This window comes from Myotis myotis, unplaced genomic scaffold (genome assembly GCF_014108235.1).
Source record: "Myotis myotis isolate mMyoMyo1 unplaced genomic scaffold, mMyoMyo1.p scaffold_m19_p_10, whole genome shotgun sequence".
Lineage (NCBI taxonomy): Eukaryota > Metazoa > Chordata > Mammalia > Chiroptera > Vespertilionidae > Myotis > Myotis myotis.
In genome coordinates this window covers 38,129,412-38,148,069 of record NW_023416314.1, presented here as the reverse complement: position 1 = coordinate 38,148,069, position 18,658 = coordinate 38,129,412, and the positions used below count along the sequence as shown (strand labels likewise).

Genomic DNA, 18,658 nt, shown 5'->3' with positions numbered 1-18,658 from the left:
AGAGGCCCCGCTCCCATGCTCTGCGGCAGTGAACCCCTTGATCCCAGGCTGTGCTGATGGGCTCCCCACCAGGCCTGCCTCACCTTTGGGCATTCCTTGAAAGGTTCACTGTAGAGGCTGCGTATTCTTCTGCGCTCAATGAACTTATTGTCAGCTGGTGTTGGCTTGTTGGCTTCCCCTTTGAACTGGGCACTGTAGCTGGTCTCGTGAGCCATCTTATCATCTGGGGGCTTGTACTGGAGCTTCGCTTTTATTGGTTTCACAGGCTTGATGTCCGTCCATGCTCTGAATTCATTCCTGGGAATCAAAGAAAACACATGTGCTATGAAACATCATCTGCCTGGAAGCAGCGCCCTCAAGGGGCTGCAGACTCAGCCAGCTCGCAATGTGTCCTTGTGGTACTGACTGGACGGTGGCTGAAGCGGTAACTCCACTCTGTCCTCACGGGTAAGTGACAGGTTTCCTCTGCCAATTTAATGTGGTTCTGGCAATAGTGCCTGGGGGAAGGGCTCAGGCTCCCAGCTCCCGAGTGATCAGGCACGGGCCATTCTAATCTCTGGGCCTTATTTGCCCAATATTCAAAATGAGGCTGCAAAAACTCAGTCCATTCAGTCACTCATGGATTCAACATACACAGGTGGGGCAAGAGTGGCTTTACCATTGTTCGTATGGAAAATAATACCACAATTAATAAATACACAAATAAGCTCTGTTTTGTGTACTCACAACTGTACACCTACTTTTGCCCCACCCTTTATAACTGAGCGTCTGCTGTGTGTGAAGTTTAAGAATTATAAAAGTTAAATGCGATAATAGGTTAGCATTGTGTTAAACCACGTGCCTGGTGATTGTGGTCAATTGACACACGCCAGTTCCCTCCCCCACTTTGTCATGATGAAGACCCTTTGCTATGCAGAATCCTTAAGGATAATTCCTCCCTTTGATAGCAGGGGGCTTGCTTCTTAAACAGTCTGAATCACTTTAGATCAGCGGTTCGCAACCTGTGGGTCGCGACCCCTTTGGCAGTTGAACGACCCTTTCACAGGGGTCACCTAAGACCATCCTGCATATCAGATATTTACCTTATGATTCATAACAGTAGCAACATTACAGTCATGAAGTAGCAACGAAAATAATTTTATGGTTGGGTCACAACATGAGGAACTGTATTTAAAGGGCCAGAAGGTTGATAACCACTGCTTTAGATGACGATCCTTATGAAATGTGTAAATGCTCACAGATCTTAAATAGCACGTGATGTGGATATCACAACTGGGATGTGTGTTGGGATATGTATGTGTAGAGAGTCTTCATGGCTTGGCTGTGAATGGCTATTGGTACTCGCCCTAAATGACGCCATCTGCTGTTTTTCGGAGTCAGTGTGTCAGTTATTTTGTTCACAGGAGTCTCTCTTGTGGTTTCTAATGAGCTGACTCTGATCCGTTACAGGACTGGAGAGGAGATGGTCAACACTTTTTAAAACACTGTAAAATAGGCCTGGCCAGTGTGGCCCAGCTGGTTGGAGCCACATCCCGTACACCAGAAGGTCTCAGGTTCGATTCCCGGTCAGGTCACATAGCTACCTGGTAGGTTGTGGGTTGGATCAGCGGTCAGGGTAGACACGTACGGGAGGCAACTCTCACTTATCTCCCTCCCTCCCTCCCTCCCTCCCTCCCTTTCTCCCCCTGCCTCTCTTTCTAAAAATCAATGAACATGTCATCCTCGGGTGAGGATTTTAAACAAAACAACACATGGCAAATATAAACAGACGTAGCTGTGGCTGAAATGAAGGCCACAGGGTCCATCCTGTTTGTTGGTGCGTGGGATTCAGTGCATAGGCTCTGTGCTCCCAAGGCCTTATCGGGTCTGTTCTCATGTGGGGCCATGAGAAGCTGTGTTAGGGAAAGGACGAGTTAGTGTATGAACATCGCTGGGGTTGGTTCTTCCAGTGCCTTCTTTCATCTCCAGTGACAACGCCCTCCTTCAGGGCCCAGAGATGAGTGCCATGAACAGGAGGCCATGGGGAATGGCAAACAGAGCTTAGACTGTGGTGGAGACACATGGGTTCTAGTCCTAGCACTGCCTCTAGCTAGACCAGCGGTTCTCAACCTGTGGGTCGCGACCCCTTTGGCGGTCGAACGACCCTTTCACAGGGGTCGCCTAAGACCATCCTGCATATCAGATATTTACATTACGACTCATAACAGTAGCAACATTACAGTTATGAAGTAGCAACGAAAATAATTTTATGGTTGGGTCACAACATGAGGAACTGTATTTAAAGGGCCAGAAGGTTGAGAACCACTGAGCTAGGCCTTTCCCCTTGCTGAGTCTTAGTTTCCTCATTTTTTAAATAAAAGAATCACACCAGACAATGTCCTCTTAATGTCCTTCTGGCTCTCAGGCTCCCTGAGTCGATGAAGCTGGTTTGGTAACTCTGAGCCACTTTTTGGTCATTTGACCTCCTTAGGGAAACTGGTTCATCTCTGACCAGAGAACACAGTTTCTTAAGAGATGTTTCCCAAGCTTCAGACTCGCCTTCCCAGTACAGCTTGGACATCCACCTAGATGCTGCATCAATAGCTCAAACTCAACATCCCTAGGACCTAATTGTGTTGTCCCCCCTCCTCTCTCATGAACTCCCTCATTGCTCAGTTTCATTCACAAACTGATTTACTGAGCGCTTCAGGTCTGTCTGGCAGGATGCTGAGCTCTTTGGAGCAGAAAATGAATAAGAGCAGACCCTGGGCTCAGGGTGTGGGAGGCAGAGGGCTCTGTTGTTACTCCAGGACAATACAGTGAGAGCCACGAGGAGGAGGGAGTGAGAAGCACAGAGGAGGAGCTCCTCTGCCAGCCCCAGAGTCAGGGGTAGGGGTGCGGTTCTGGAGTGGAGTCAGAGAGGCTGACAGGGAGTTGGCCAGGGGAGGGGGGAGCAGCAGGTTCCAGGCAGAGCGAGAACACCGAGACGCTCATAGAGGCAAAGCCACTGCGGGAACCTGCAGGCAGTTTGGGTGGCTGGGCTGAAGCTTGTGGGGAAGGGCACAAGAAGCTGGACAGATCATGAAGGTCTGTAGCAGCCATGCTAGTGGGATGCTCTGGACTGTAACCAAGAGTTGCCAAATGAATCCAAGCCAACCAAGGATGAGTGTGGCCAGATTGGTTTTGGGGAAGAGAACTCTGCAGCAGTATGAATGGTGGACAGAAGTGGGGGGTGGGGGTGGGGGCGGGTGAGGCAGGAAGACAGGCTTGAGATTGTGCAGGGAGTCAGGCGGAAAGTGGAGGCCTGAACCAGGATAGTGGCAGCAGGGACATGGGCAGGACTTGAAAACGGCTGGCAGGGAGTTGTCCAGAGGAGGAGGGAGCGGGTTCCAGGCGGAGTGACGAGTGGAATCTGAGCATTTTGGTCCTGTGGGTAGAGGTGCTACTGATTGCGACTGTGATGGGGAAACTGGGAGGAGAAGGGAATTTAGGATGGAATTGAGACCCTCCTTATTGTTAAAGGCACCCATTCACTCCGGCATCAAAGTTACTCTTTGATCCTTTCCTCTCTTCTCCTCCTTCCTTCTCCACTTTCCATGGGTTCAACCAGTTACTAAGACCTGACTTCTGAACCATTTTGGCTCTGTACACAGGCTTCGGCCTGGCCCAGGTGACACCTAGGGCTCTGGCCACCATTACCTGCCCAAGGCCCCACACCTCCTTCCTCCCACTCCCCAGGACCAAAGCCCTGCTTCTTAGATGAGGCCCTAATACTTGGCCTAAAACTTGCAGTAGCCAAACCAGTAACAACCTGGCTCCCAAATGTATAATGGGAGCACCGTGGATCCTCTGCCCCTATCCCAGGCTGCTCCCAGAATTAGGGCTGACATGGCACACGCTGGCCTGGAGCACTGTTTCTGGGCCATCTCCCAGGCCAGCCTGCAGCTTTCTCGGTCTCTGCAGTGGCCTCCATGTGCTGGCAAATGACTCACTGTGAACGTGTTCCATGGGGCACGTCCTCGTGGGAAAAGCTTGGTAACCCCTGATCCTGAGCATCTTGGCACATCATCTTCCCATGAAACTATGCTAATAAGTCCCATAATAAGTTCGCTTAATTATGACAAACTGTTAGGTTTAAACACAAATTCTGTTCCTTAGAATTGTCTCTGAACTCTTCATAACACCTTTCCCAGCCATAAGTAACAACTAATCATATGCCATAAAAACAGAATTAGCTACTATTCATTAATCATCTTTAATAAGTTGGTGGGTTGGGTTTTGGTTTGTTTGCTTGTTTTTGCATTTTCTCTTGGTGCTTGCAACAACTTTGAAAGAAGGTAGTATTATATCCCTTTTACAAAAGAGAGAGAGAGAGAGAGAGAGAGAGAGAGAGAGAGAGAGAGAGAGAGAGAAAGAAACATGGCTCAGAGAGGTTAAGTGCTTTGTGTAAGGCCACAGAGCTGGCAAGCAGCAGAGTTGAAATCTGAGCCCAGGCCAGTGAAGCGCACGGCCTCTGTCCTTCCCACTGCACTTGGGCAGAGTGCTGGAGCTGCAGCCCGCCCCCTCTGCCCTCACTGAAGGTGCTGTCTGCAATGCCACGGAGGGTTCGTATGACACAGACTGGACTAGATGACATCTGAGCTCCTGCAGCTTTGAGAAGCTCCGCCCATAGCAGTGTAGGCCACATTGAGGCCAGTCACCTCTGGTGCCTCTTGCCACAAGTTCACGGTCCCCTGGAGCCATGAACTTCCCTTTCTGTGACAAGATTTCAGCTTGATCATTCATTTACTCTTCAACTCGTTAATTAATTAGTTAATTAATTCGTGTGGCGTTTGCCAAACACCAGCCATTGGTGCGACATGTGAGCCACAGGAAGGAGTAAGCCATGGTTGAGGTGTCGATCGTTTAGTGGATCTGTCCATGTGTGACCCTAAGCAAATAGGGCAGAGTTCAGAGGGAAAGACAAGAGGATCTTTAATTCTGGAGGGAGGAAGTGGGGAAGGGGGCACTGGAAAATGTAGACAGAGCAGTAGGTGAATTTAAGTGACACTTGCCCAACATCTACTTCAAGCTCATGGCAGCTTTGGCTCCCGTAGCAATCATTATGGGTTCACACCACAGTGAAGCTCTGGGTACTCTGGGAAAGCCCCCTTCTGCAGGCTGCTGCCCTGCATCCCAGTGGTGCTCCACATGCCATAGCTTCTCCTGTGTCATGATGTGGGGGAGTCAGGGACAGGATGGTCTCCAGCTGCATTGCCAAACGCCCACTGTCCCTTCCACACTGGGTCCCTGGGGGGAGCCCTGCCATGAGGCTTGACGCAGGATGTAGCTCCTGCAGGGCACACTCCCTGCAGGGGCAGAGGAGGGCTCTGTACTGCGACGTCCCTCTGTGGGTGGGTGAACTGCACACAGAAACCACTCTACCAATATGTTCAAGTCTGGGTTCAATGACCCCTCTGGTGGCTCATCTGTGCTGGAAAAATCTATAAGTGAAGCCTGGGCCAGTCTCCGGCCTCCTCCCCAAGGAGTGGCAGAGCCAGGCCCATCTCCTGGAGACCAGGTGGACAAGATGCTCGAGACCTTTACACAGCTGCACAGTCACGTTCAGAGCAGCTGCTTAAGCAGGATTTTAGGATCTTGCTGACCAGGCAAAGTTTTTAAAGGAGTCAACAAATACTCTGCCTTCATCTTCTTCTGCCCAGTCCCTCTGCCCCATCTCACCTGGGCCCTCTATACCTCTCCCCCCCTCCCCCTCCAACTCCCCCCGGGCCGCGGCATCAGGACCATGGCATCGGGATCCTGGTCCCAATCTCCTCACTCTGGTTCTTCTGGCACATGCTGCAGGAGAAACCGTCCTCCCGCTCTGCTGTGAGCACACTGCTCCGAACTAAAACACCTCAACAAATCCCAGTTTCCTACAGGACCAAGTCCAAACTGAGGTCCCTTTTAGCTCCCATAGGCTATGTGTGACTTGGCCCCAAATGACCTTTCCAGCCTGTTTCTTTATCCTCAGTCATTCATTCGCATCGGCATTCAGGGAGCATTTTCTGTGTGCCAGGCACCGCGCCGAGCTAAGTGCATTAACTTACGTTGTCCTCACAACAACCCTGCACTGATGCTGCCAGTGATCACACCATGCCGCCCTTCCCCAAACACAGACTGCACTTTCCTGCCACCGAGGTTTTGCCCATGCTGTTCCCAGTCCTGGCAAGCTCCTCCCGCCACAGTCCCAGCTACTAAAACACTGCATGGCCACTCATGCCAGGCTCACGTGCTCGCCCTTCTAGGGAGCCTGCCCCAGTCCCACCGCTGAAGCCAGCTTGTCCCCTGTTTTCGTCTCTGTAGCACTGGCCGTGCTTTACCTCAGGCTACCTGTGTAGATATCGTTCTTCCCTTCCCGGCCGCAGTCACTGAGGGCCAGGATTGTCCTTGTGCGTCTGTGTAATCCCCACCATGCCTAGGACGGGAATTCAGAATGCAGCCTCCCCTCTCCCGTGTGAATAGCTGAGCAGGAAGTTCCTGGGCTGCCCCAGCCAGGGAGGGGCATAAAGGTTGCTACACAAGCATCTCATGGCAGCTGACATCTATGTCACGTTCTACACTATGTGTTCGCATTCTCCTCCCTTAGGTGGAACTTAATTCCCCTCCCCTTGGATGTGATTGGACTCACTTCCAACAAACAGGATACGGTGGAGGCGATGGCAGGCAACTTCCGAGACTGGACCAGAAAAGGCCTTGCGGCCTCCTCTTTGCTCTCTCTTGGGTCCCTCCCTGTGGGGACAGTCAGCTTCCATGCTCACTGCTCACTGAAGCAGCGCCTATGGCAAGGAACAGAGTGAGCCATCTTCAAAGTGGACCCTCAGCCCCAGACAAGCGTTCAGATGACCTCATCTGAGCTAGAACCACCCAGCTAAGCCATTCCTAGATTTCTGACCTTCAGAAACAGCATGAAATAATAAATGTTTGTTGGCTTAAGCTGCTACATTTTGGAATAATTTGGTACACAGCAATAGATCCTAACCCACAGCTCAATCAGAAATTATTTTTCCCCACAAAAAAAGGGTTGAAAACACCCAGGCTTCATGTCAGCGAGGCAGAAGCACGGGTGTGAGCAGAGCACAGGAAGTTCAAGTTCCCAGCAGAGCTGTGGCATCAAGTTACCAGAGCGGGTCATGCTCTGGTCATCAGGAACTGAGGGTGAACATCTTGCAGCCTTCACTAGAAGGTAGAAAAGTTTCCTATGCAGCAACGCTGGTAAACATGCACCTGCCTTGAGGCCAGGTCATAAGCAGAAACAAGGAAAGACAGGCCCTCATCGGGGAAAATGATGTCCCAGTGCACGCAGCACACACGGCTCGGCAAGTGCAGGCAGAGGGTAACAGGCGAGAAGAGGCACCGAGCCAGAGCCAGAACAGAGATGGTCGTTCACTGGCAAGAGCACAGGCTGTGGAATGAGATAAGCCTGGGCTGGATCCCGGCTCGAACCCTTGGGCCACTCACTGCCTTACCTGTCCTGAACTCAGTGAGCTCATGTGGAAAAGACTGACACAGGCCTCCGAAGAAGGCTGGATGTCTGTATCAGAATTATAAAGTCCACCGCGGATAACTGTATACTAATGTATTTGCTTTTCCTCACAGAGTTGTATGTTCAAGGACGATTATTGAATATCTTCTACGTTCCAGCCACAGGGGTTAGAAAGGCAGCGTGAACTGGCAGGTGCAGCTCCTGCCTCCACGGACCTTGTAATTAGGTGGGGCCATTTAAGCAGTTACACAGACAATCAAATTACCTGCCCAGCCACTGTCGTCTTTATGGTCACCGCAGTGAACAGTCTGTGTCCAGAGTGGACAAAATGTGGGCATCAGCTTTTAATGCCAGGTTTATTTCTGAATGTAATTCACAATAGACTTGAACAAAATAGCATTCAACGAATGCTGACTAATCGAATCTCCAATACTGAGTGCCCACTACAAACAGATGTTCGCTTCTTAAGGCTTCATCCCATTAAAGCACATTTCCTCACAGTGATTCAAGGCGGGATATTGAAAGAGCAATTATAAAGGGAGAGGCTGAGACAGGCGAGAGCCGGAGATTGATGAAGCCGGTCTCAGGAGAGGGGGGGGCGGGGCACCAGGAGAGAGGCTTTGGCCTTGGGAAGAAAGTGTGGTAAGGAAGAGAATAGAGGCTGGTCTCTCATTTCTAATTTTAAAAACGCTGACATTTACAAGGAACAATGAAATAGAATTTTACAAGAAAGAATTGTACTGCTGTGATGAATGTATACATGTGTTAATTGGAGCACATCCCCTCTTAACAAAAATGGAGACTTAGAATAATGGATTACTGCCAGCTACAATCATACGTAAATTCCATTTCTCTGCCTATAAGCCCAGATTTATTTATTATGTATCTCAGTCCTTGGGAAATAAAATTATTTCCCCATGCTCTTTACAACAACATTTTCAATATTCCTTAACTGCTTTATGAAAGAAGAAAAAACTGTGCATTAAGATTTCAATGGCTTAAAATCTTCCTACAGATTTTCATAGGCAATTTATGTTGTCATGGAAACATATTAAGTCTCTGTTCAAAAATCGTGCCTACATTTGATATAGTCAAGTGTTCCCCAAGAAGGGAAGCGGGCTCCCTCACGGGCGCTGACGGAGGCAGTCACCGAAGGCTGGCAGTTGCCGGCTGTTGTCAGGAGTTGGTTAAAGGAAGTGGGGTCTGTAGATTAAAAAGGAAAGAACATCCCTGAGCCTAGAGCAGTGGTTCTCAACCTTTGGGGTCGAACGACCCTTTCACAGGGCTCGCCTAAGACCATCGGAAAATACATATATAATCACATATTGTTTTTGTGATTAATCACTGTGCTTTATGTTCAATTTGTAACAATGAAATTGGGGGTCACCACAACATGAGGAACTGTATTAAAGGGTCGTGGCATTAGGAAGGTTGAGAACCACTGGCGTAGAGGATCGCCTGGGGTTAAGTGTAAGTCGCTTCCTCCAGGCAGCAACAACTGGACCCAGAGAGGAGCTTTAAGCTCTGTTCATGTGTATATGCTTGAACATATCTTTCAGCTTCTTTTGTGTGAAAGGGCGAAAAGGGAATCTTACAGAGAATGCTAACCATGTAGGATGGCTCTTCTCATCCATTACTATCCCATAAGCACGTGCACACCAATAAAACCATGGCTGATGATTTGTAAAGTAAGAGAAGCACACATTTGGGCAAAAACTATCTGTATGTAAAGAAAAGTTTGAAGCTAATCTAATGAGAATAGAGAATGAGTGAAAGAATCCTCTCCTTTCCTTACATGGAAAGGTTGATGTGGGTAACAGTTGGCAGTGACAGCTGTCAGGATGCAGGTCCCTTTGTTAGGAAAACAGCTCCTTCTGCAGATCACTGCTGGCAAAGTCACAGGCCCCTGTGCACCTGAGAAATAGCGTCTCATGAGAAAGCCCATGTGCACAATATGGGTAGAATTATGAGGACAATTAGTTAAAAATGGAATCTGCTCAAACTAGGAGTCAATTCTACATAAATTAATTTAGGTTGCAGTGTTTACTAGACACTATGCTTGGAACTGCAAGGAAGGAAAAGGGTGCAAAATAAGAAACCTACAGTTGGCAGAGGTGGAGGGTCAGAGTGGGGGAGTGTGGTGATGAAAATAAGTACATATATAAACAGACCTCAAGTAGAAACAAATAAGAGCTAGATAACAGGTTATAAGAAAATTATAATCACGGTCTTCTCCTTTTGCCTCATCCCCCATGTCCCCATTATTATCTTGGTTGATTAGCCACAGGAATGCCTTTTCCCATGCTGGAGTGGCTGTGCCGCAAGACCACAGCGTGATCTGGTTGAGGTTGAGGGAAGGCTGCAATCTTCTGGCTAGTTGGGTCCCCAAGGATCTGTGCCCATTACTTGCAGAAAGATGGTTCCTAAGACAGGAAATGGGAATGCTGAGAGTGAGCTCTGAAAGGTGGGAGGAAGCGCTACCTCTTTCGGGGGGCGGGGGGTAAACTTGGAATTCTGGAAGTATACTTCTATGAGATGACCGGTACATAGTGCTAAAGACACTGTATGATATATCTAGTGAAGTGCTCAATAAGTCAGCTTCCACACTCTGTGTTCTGTGCACAGGAAGTACTATGCACTATAAATATCCTTTTAACAAATAAAGCTGGTGCTGCAAAAACCATCTTGAGACCCATGCTAAGTTACTCTTTTAAATGAAGCTCAATTATAAGGGAACTAGAGGCCTTGTGCACAACAATTTGTGCACTCAGGAGGGTCCCTCAGCCCAGCCTGTGCCCTCTCACAGTCTGGGACCCCTCGGGGAATGACCATCTGCTGGCGTAGGCCCGCTCCCTGGGGGATTGGGCCTAAGCTGGCAGTCAGACATCCCTCTGGCAGCCCGGGAGTCCTCGGGGGATGTCCACTTGCCAGCGGGGAGCAGGCCTAGCTGCAGTTGGACATCCTTAGCACTGCTGAGGAGGCAGGAGAGGCTCCCACCACCGCCGCTGTACTGGCAGCCATCAGCCTGGCTTGTGGCTGAGCACAACTCCCACTGTGGGAGCACACTGACCACCAGGGGGCAGCTCCTGCATTGAGTGTCTGCCCCCTGGTGGTCAGTGTGTGTCATAGTGACCAGTGATTCCCAGTCGCTCTGCTGTTAAGGTCAATTTGCATATTACCCTTTTATTATATAGGATAGAGGCCTGGTGCATGGGTGAGGGCTGGCTGGTTTGCCCTGAAGGGTGTCCCGGATCAGGGTGGGGGTCCCGCTGGGGTGCCTGGCCAGCCTGGGTGAGGGGCTGAGGGCCATTTTCAGGCTGGCCACACCCCCTTCAGGGTGGAGATCCCTGCTGGGGTGCCTGGCCAGCCTGGCTGAGGGGCTGATGGCTGTTTGCAGGTTGGCCACAGCCCCTTCAGGGTGGGAGTCCCCCCTGGGGTATCTGGCCAGCCTGGGTGAGGGGCTGATGGCTGTTTGCAGGTTGGCCACAGCCCCTTCAGGGTGGGGGTCCCCGCTGGGGTGCCTGGCTAGCTCGGGTGATGGGCTGATGGCTGTTTGCAGGCTGGCCACAGCCCCCAGCCACCCAAGCTCCCAGTGGAGGCTGGCTGGAAGCAGGTATCTGGGATTTATTTATCTTCTATAATTAAAACTTTGTTGCCTTTTGCGGAGGCCACAGCTGGCCAGAGCAGGCGGGAAGCTTAGCTTCCTCCATCGCCAGGGCAACCAAGCCTCCTGCTTGCTCCAGCTCTGTGGCTGCCGGCAGCCATCTTGGTTGGGTTAATTTGCATATAGTCGCTCTGATTGGCTGGTGGGCGTGGCTTGGGCATAGCAAAGGTATGGTCAGTTAGCATCTTTGTCTTTTATTAGTGTAGATACTAGGAACAACTTGTTGTCCTAAATTTGACAATATAGGTGAAATGGACAAATTCTTAGAAAGATGGAAATTATAAAACTGACTCAAAAGAAACAGAAGTCTGAGTGAATGTATATCAAGAAAAGGAATTGAATTAGTAATCTAAAATCTTTACACAAAAAAAATCCAGTCCCAGATGGTTTCACTGGTGAATTCTATCAAACGTTAAGGAAAAAATAAATACCAATTCTAACAATCTCTTTTTTAAAGTAAAGGAAGAGATAAACCTTCCCAAATCATTTTAAGATGGGCAATATCATGTATTACCCAGGTACCAAGCCAGTCAAAGACATAAGAAAACTACAGGTCAATATTCCTCATGAATATAGATATTAAAACACTTAATTACTCTTTATCAGTAAATCAAATCCAGCAACATATAAAAAGATTAAGCACCTCAACCAAGTGAGGTTTATCCCAGGAATGCAAGTTTTAAAATCCAAAATCAACGTAATATACCACTTCATAGAATAAAGAGCAGAAACCATATGATCACCATAACAGACACTTAGAAATGTTTGACAAAATCTAACAACACTCCATGATTAAAAAACTCAGCAAGCTAGGAATAGAGGGAATTTCCTCAACCTAATAGGCAACATCTAAAAAAATCCTACAACTAACATTATACTCAATGGTAAAAGACTAAACCCTTTCCTCTCAAGATCAGGAGAAAGGCAAGGATGTCACTCTCATCACTTCCATTCCACATTGTACTGGAGATCATAACTAGTATAATAAAATAATAAAAAGAAATTAAAGTATACAGATTAGAAAAGTAGTAAAAATATCATTATTTGCATATAACATGACCTTCAATTTCAGAAAACCCTCAGGAACCTACAAAAAGTATTAGAACAACTGAGTGAGTTAGCAAGACTGCTAGATACCCAATCAATATACAAAAAGTAATTGTCTTTCTCTAGATTAGTAACAAACATTGGGAAAATGAAAACATTTAAAAACCCATTCACAATAGCATCAGAAAGAAGGGAATACTTAGGAAAATATTTAACAAAAGAAATGCAAGTCTGTACACTAAAAACGATATAACACTGCTGAGAGAAATGAAATATCTAAATAAATAAAGACATATACCATGTTCAAAAATTTGAAGATTTAATATTAAGATGGCAATTCTAGAAATTGGTCTATAAATTCAAAGCAATCCTTACCAAAATTCCAGGGCTTTTTGTAGAAAATGACAAGCTGATCTTAAAGAATTGCCAAAACAATTTTGAGAAAGAAAAAAAATTTTCTAAGGAGTTACACTACCTGATTTCAAAACTTATTATACAGCTAGAGTATGTTACTGGTATATTAGATAGACACACAGCTCCATGAGCAAAATGGAGTTCAGAATAGATCTTTGCATACAGTAGTGTGTTGGAACCGATTTATACTGGCTCACAGAGCTGATTGTTAAATTTTCAGTAGCTGGAAATCAGCCATGTGAAAGTATTCATATCAGGAAAGTGGACTACAGACCAGGGCCCTCCTTTTTCCAGAGAGCCAGTTGTTAAACATTTACCATCATATCACTGCTCACATATACGGTTGACTTATTTTTGACAAAGGTGCTAAGTTAATTAATTCAATGGGGATAAGGATCATTGTTTCAACGAATGGTGCTGGGGAAACTGGATATCCATAGGAAAAGAAAATGAATCTCAACCATGAGCTTACACCATACACACAAAAATTAGAGTCACATGCCACTTAACAAAAGGATATATTCTGAGAAATCCATCATTAGGCAATTTCATCATTCTCCAAACATCATAGAGTGTACTTACTCAAACCTAGATAGTATAGCAACTATCATAATTACATGTGCTATACTAGTACTTTTATAGGACTGGCAGCACAGTAAGTTTGTTTACACCAGCATCATCACAACCTCATGAGTAATGCATTGTGCAACAACATTACCATAGCTACAATGTTGCTTGGCGATAGGAATTTTTCAGCTTCCCTATAATCTTATGGGACCACCATCATATATGCCATCCATTGTTGATGAATCGTCATTATGCAGCACATGACAGTAGTAAGACATAGACTATAGACCTAAATGTAAACTCTGAAACCAGGCAACTTCCAAAAGAAGACATAAAAGAAAATCTCTGTGACCCTGGAGTAGGCAAAGATTTCTTAGATATGACACAAAAACCAAAACAGTAAAAAAAAAAAAAATCAAGTTAATCAATATTAAACATTTTTACTCTTCAAAATATACCATAAAGACAAGGAAAAGACAACCCATAGTCTGACAGAAAATATTTGCAAAGCATATCTATATATATAAAAGGCTAATATGCTAAGTATCTGACCATCTGACTGGTTGTTATGACGCGCACTGACCACCAGAGGGCAGACACTCAACGCAGGAGCTGCTGTGACACTCACTGGCCATTTACAGAGAAAAGGCACCGTGGACCTGGCACCCACAAAGCAACACTCAACTTCCCCCAAGTGGGACACAGGCCCTGCCACCACCCCAGGGTGACAGCCCACCAAATCGTAGCCAATGCTGCTGAGACCCCATGGTGCAAAATGCGGCCCACAGCCCAGCCCAGAAATGGTCTCTGTGGGCACCGGGTAATGACATCATGTAGCAACGCCCAGCTTCTTCTCCCTAGTGACTAGCCTTCTTGGAGTTTCTTCAGTCCAGGAACATGACTTGCTTTGTAGCCAGGTGGAAACATGTTACACTATAACCAAATGTCTGTGAAGCATTTTCCCATGCTTCATCTCATTTGATCCTCACAGAAGTTCTGTAGTAGGTAGTTAGGAGACTCTGTGGAATCCTATTTTCTTTTCATTAGTCAGAAAACGGAGATTTAGAAAGCTTAGAAACTTGACCTGACTAAAAAGAAGAAATGTGGACCTTGAAAATGACTAAAGGTCTTCTCAGTGCACAGAATATAGTCAAACACTACTGCAGTTAAATATTTTACCTTTGTTCTCCCTGCATGTTCTATAATAATAATAATCTGCTTCATGTTGATATTTACTGCTGTGTTGCTGACAATTACCTGAAAGAGAAGTTAGGGTGCTTTACTGGGCTGGAAAAAGTTTAGCTAAATCAGAAAGCAGGTCTAATTAAGCAAGTTTATTCTCTCTATATAAAAGGCTAAGTTGACTCGCACATGCGTGATACATATAAAGCTCTCACTGGCACCAATCTCATGCATGTGTTTTGAACTGTCATTGTCGATTGTGAATTTGGTTGACACTTCTTTTATAGAGAAAGGGCGAATAGCGATATTAAAATATTTCTTCTAATTAATGGCTGTTCAATGTGCACGAATTTGTGCACCAGGCCACTAATATCTTATAAAGGATTTGTATCAGAATATATAAAGATCTCTTAAAACCCAATGAGTTTTAAAAAATACTAATTTTTAAAATAGGAAAAATATTGATAGACACTTCACTAAAGAATAAGTACAAATGGCAAATAAGCACATAAAAAGATGGGCATTAGAAAAGTACAAATTATAACCACAGTGAGATACAACCATATACTCACTAAAATGGCCAAAATAAAGAACCCTGGTAATACTAAATGCTGGCAAGAATGTGGAACTAGATCTCTCAAACATTGCTGATGGGAATGGTACAGTTGCTTTGAAAAAAAACAAACACGTTTTATAGTTAGCCTTTTACACTTACGATATGACCCAGCAATTTTACTCTGAAGCGTCAAAGAAAAATGGAAACATATACCTACAACTTGTACACAAATTGATAGCCGAAAAGCTGGAAATAATCCAAATGTTCATTAGTAATAAATGAATAAACAAAATGGGTTAATCCACACAATAAAACAGTGTTCAGCAGTAAAAGGAAATGAGCCAATATGGATGAATCCCAAAAATACCATGCTAAACGGGAGAAGCCCAACAGAAAACATTGCCTGTTATATGATTCCATTACATGAAATTTCTAGACAAGACACTAGAAACAGAAAGAAGGTCCGAGGTTGCTTAGGCCTGGGGAGGGAGGGGGGACTGGCTGTAATTGAGCATATAAATGGCAGCATTCTAAAACCATCTTTCAGGGATGGTTGCACCACTGCATAAATTTACTAAATCTCATCAAACGGTGCATTTAAAAGGGGTGAATTCTGCGTTAGGTAAATGATAACCTGATGAAGCTGTTTGAAAATCCAGCTGGGACGTCCTCTTCCCTGACATCCCTCCCCTTGCAGAGGTGGCCCCTGCCTCGCTGGTGCCCTGTACCAGCTTGTCTGTTGGTTATTTGTTCTCTAGTCCATCTATGAGGCTTGGGAAGGCAGAGGTGGCTTCCGAGCCTCTTTGTGTCCCTGGTGCCTGGTTTGGAGGCTGGATCAGTTCAGCATGACCTTGGTGTTGCTGAACAAACACTCTTGACTTCACTTTTTTAATTATAAAAGTAACACATAGCAATTACAGTCAGTTTTCCATTTCTCTTTTTTCTATTAATTTGTAATCTATACGTGTTAGAGAGAAAAATAAAAGATAACAATTCTTTGCAAGTATTTTTCCCGGTTGTCTTTTGCCTTATATATGGATATAGCGCCATGTAGATCCACATACATATTCAGAGAGAGATAAGATATGGATATATGCAAATCCATACCTATATACTAGTATCCATGTAAAAGCTTTAAATTTACACATGGCCTAACCTGTTCATCTTTTCTTTGAGCCTGTTTACTCTTGAGGTTATGTTTTTAAAGTCTTCCCTTTTGCCACCATCATATAAATATCTACCTGTAATTTTTTCTTTGCACATTTATGTATTTACTTATTACATTTAAATCTTTAAGCCGTTGGGAATATATTACTACGTTCATGTAGCCTGCCCGAGTGGGGAGAGCACCCACTCTTAGCAGATGCGGGAGAGTGCCGCCGGGTCAGCACAGCAGGGCACCGCCTAACTTCAGGGCACGCAGGGCCTGGTGCATCAGCAGCGCTCAGTGCATAGTTGTTGAATACATGAATGCGTGAATGAAGCCTTTAACACTGCTACTCTTTGATCTGGCAATTCTATTTCTAAGAACTTGTCATGAATAACGGGGAAAGCACCTTTTTTCGTGTATGATAAACTCTGGATGGTCACCATGTGTAAAGCTGCAAATCCTTTCCTGGCTTGGAAACAAGAATGTATCCTAAGCCTGACAGCGCGGACCATGACGAAATCTCAAATGATGAAACAATATTGACCATAAATATTAAATAGGGGACCCCCAGGATGCCATTTTGGGTGCCATTTAATGTCATGTTTGTTTCTTGTTGCTAATGATTCACTGGAAATGATACTCATTCAATTCAGCCTTTGGCTGTCTGCGCTCTGTCTCACCTGGGGTCACGGAAGCACAGGGGCTCAGCAGGGAAAGTCGGCCTGGCAGTAAAGGGGGGGCAGTCTGGTGAGGGGAACCATGGACTTCACTTACCCAGGCACAGCGAACCTTCCATGGCTTCAGTGCCTTTTTACAGTGTCACTTTACTTCCCACAAGTCTCAGCGGCCTGCTAGCTCTAAGGAAGTGGTAGGCTGCTCAGAGGCTTCAGAGTCTGAGAAAATGTGAGAATGTTTTCCAGGCCATGAATACCGAGGGGTCTCCTCCAAAATGGGCTCTAGAATTTCTTCATGCAGCGCAAAACTCAGTCTTGTCGGTCACTGGCTTGGGCCAGCAACCAGGGGAGCAGTGTGATGATGGGGCCTGGAAGGGACTGTGGTCAGGTGACTTGGGCCACGTGGGCAGTGAAAGGTGGGGATAGGGAGAGACTGGAGGTTGGAGACTCGCATGTGTTTTGTTTAATAATGACTTGAATTAGAGCTCAGGGTCAACTCTTCTAACAAATTATTCATTCATTTACCGAGTGCCCAGAACAGCTATAAGATGGTTACCCTTTACCGAGGGCCTACAATCTGTCAGGTGCTTTGTCCTCATTATTTCATTTAATCCTCAGAACCACCTTTTGAGATGGACACGATTCCATTCCATTTTGTGGGTGAGGAAACTAAGCTCAAAGAGGTGAAGTTGCTGCCTAAGTCCTCAGAGAGACCATGAGCCAGACACAGTGTCAGCACCTCACCATCTAGTGAGGGGTAGAGGAGAAAAATAGAGCTGAGTCATGTGGGATAAGAGAGAGAAACACGAGGCTGGAAAGGCCCCCAGGCAGGGCCTGTAATCACTCTTAGGGGGTGATGGAGGGAGTCTTATTATTCTAGGTGACAAGAAAAAGCATCACAAGTTGGAAACAGGCCTACCATCCTATTGCTTATCTTTTCTCTTTTTGGAACCAAACTAGACTATGCAAAACCGGAGAAGAAATGACTGGAAGCAGAAGTAAAACCATGCAGAGTATCGCTGCGTAAGATTCAAAATCCGTCTTCACGCTTGTAATCATTTAACACCGAAGCTCCTGCTTGTGATTTCCCAACAATGGGATTAGCCCCATTTTCTGCCTCGGGAAACTCTGGGGCCATTAGGGGACTCCCAGGGCTCCCGGCGGAGAGATGGCAGGCAATCCAGCAGCAGATGGCCCCACACAGGCCCACCCCTTAATCAGGTTGCTGTGAGGGGCAGCATAAAAAGATAAATGCATTGGGGTTGGGGGCAGGGGGTGCCAGGGCACCAAGGGTACTGGTTGTAGGAGAGCCAGTATCAAAGGGGGTCAAGGATTGACACCCCCAAACAGCCACCCCTCTGCACATGTAGTTAGGCTCATATGTATGTGCCGTGTGTGTGTGTGTGTGTGTGTGTGTGTGTGTGTGTGTGTGCTTTAGCCGAGCAGTAAGAAGAGGGAGGGCAGTAATGTAAATAAGGGGTCCTTCGCAGTTAGAAATTGATTTGCTTTGAGGTTAATCACAATAATGGTGATGATAATGAAAGCAGCTTACATCACAGAGAACCTTCTCTGTGCCAGGAACTGCATGAGGTACATTTTATGCACTATCTCATTTAATCCCCACAGAAACGTTGAGGCAGGCACTATTATTACCATTCTCATTTTACAGGTGGGAAACTGAGGGTGGTTAAGTGTGACCTTGGACAGCAATAAGTAGAGATGCTTAGATGAATCGAGAATAATGCAGTAATAGTCAGGACTGAATAGAAAATTCAGCTGAGGCACTGAGATACCATGTTCCAGAGTAAGGCATGCGGTCACAATGCAGGATTTTCAAGGAAAGGCTGGGAGTAAAGGAGGGAGAGGATATCGGTGAGAACTCTCTGTGCTGTGCTTTGCC

The 18,658-nt window shown here is 46.2% G+C and overlaps 1 protein-coding gene across 1 annotated transcript in view; it reads right to left on the bottom strand.

The window, feature by feature from the left end:
• The window catches only part of MAP6 (microtubule associated protein 6), a 78,419-nt gene that overhangs the window by 20,595 nt on the left and 39,166 nt on the right, over positions 1-18,658 (bottom strand). Inside the window, exon 2 of the mRNA XM_036324934.1 lies at positions 84-297. Coding sequence (XP_036180827.1) covers positions 84-297 — 214 coding nt within the window. The remainder of the gene's footprint in view (positions 1-83; positions 298-18,658) is intronic.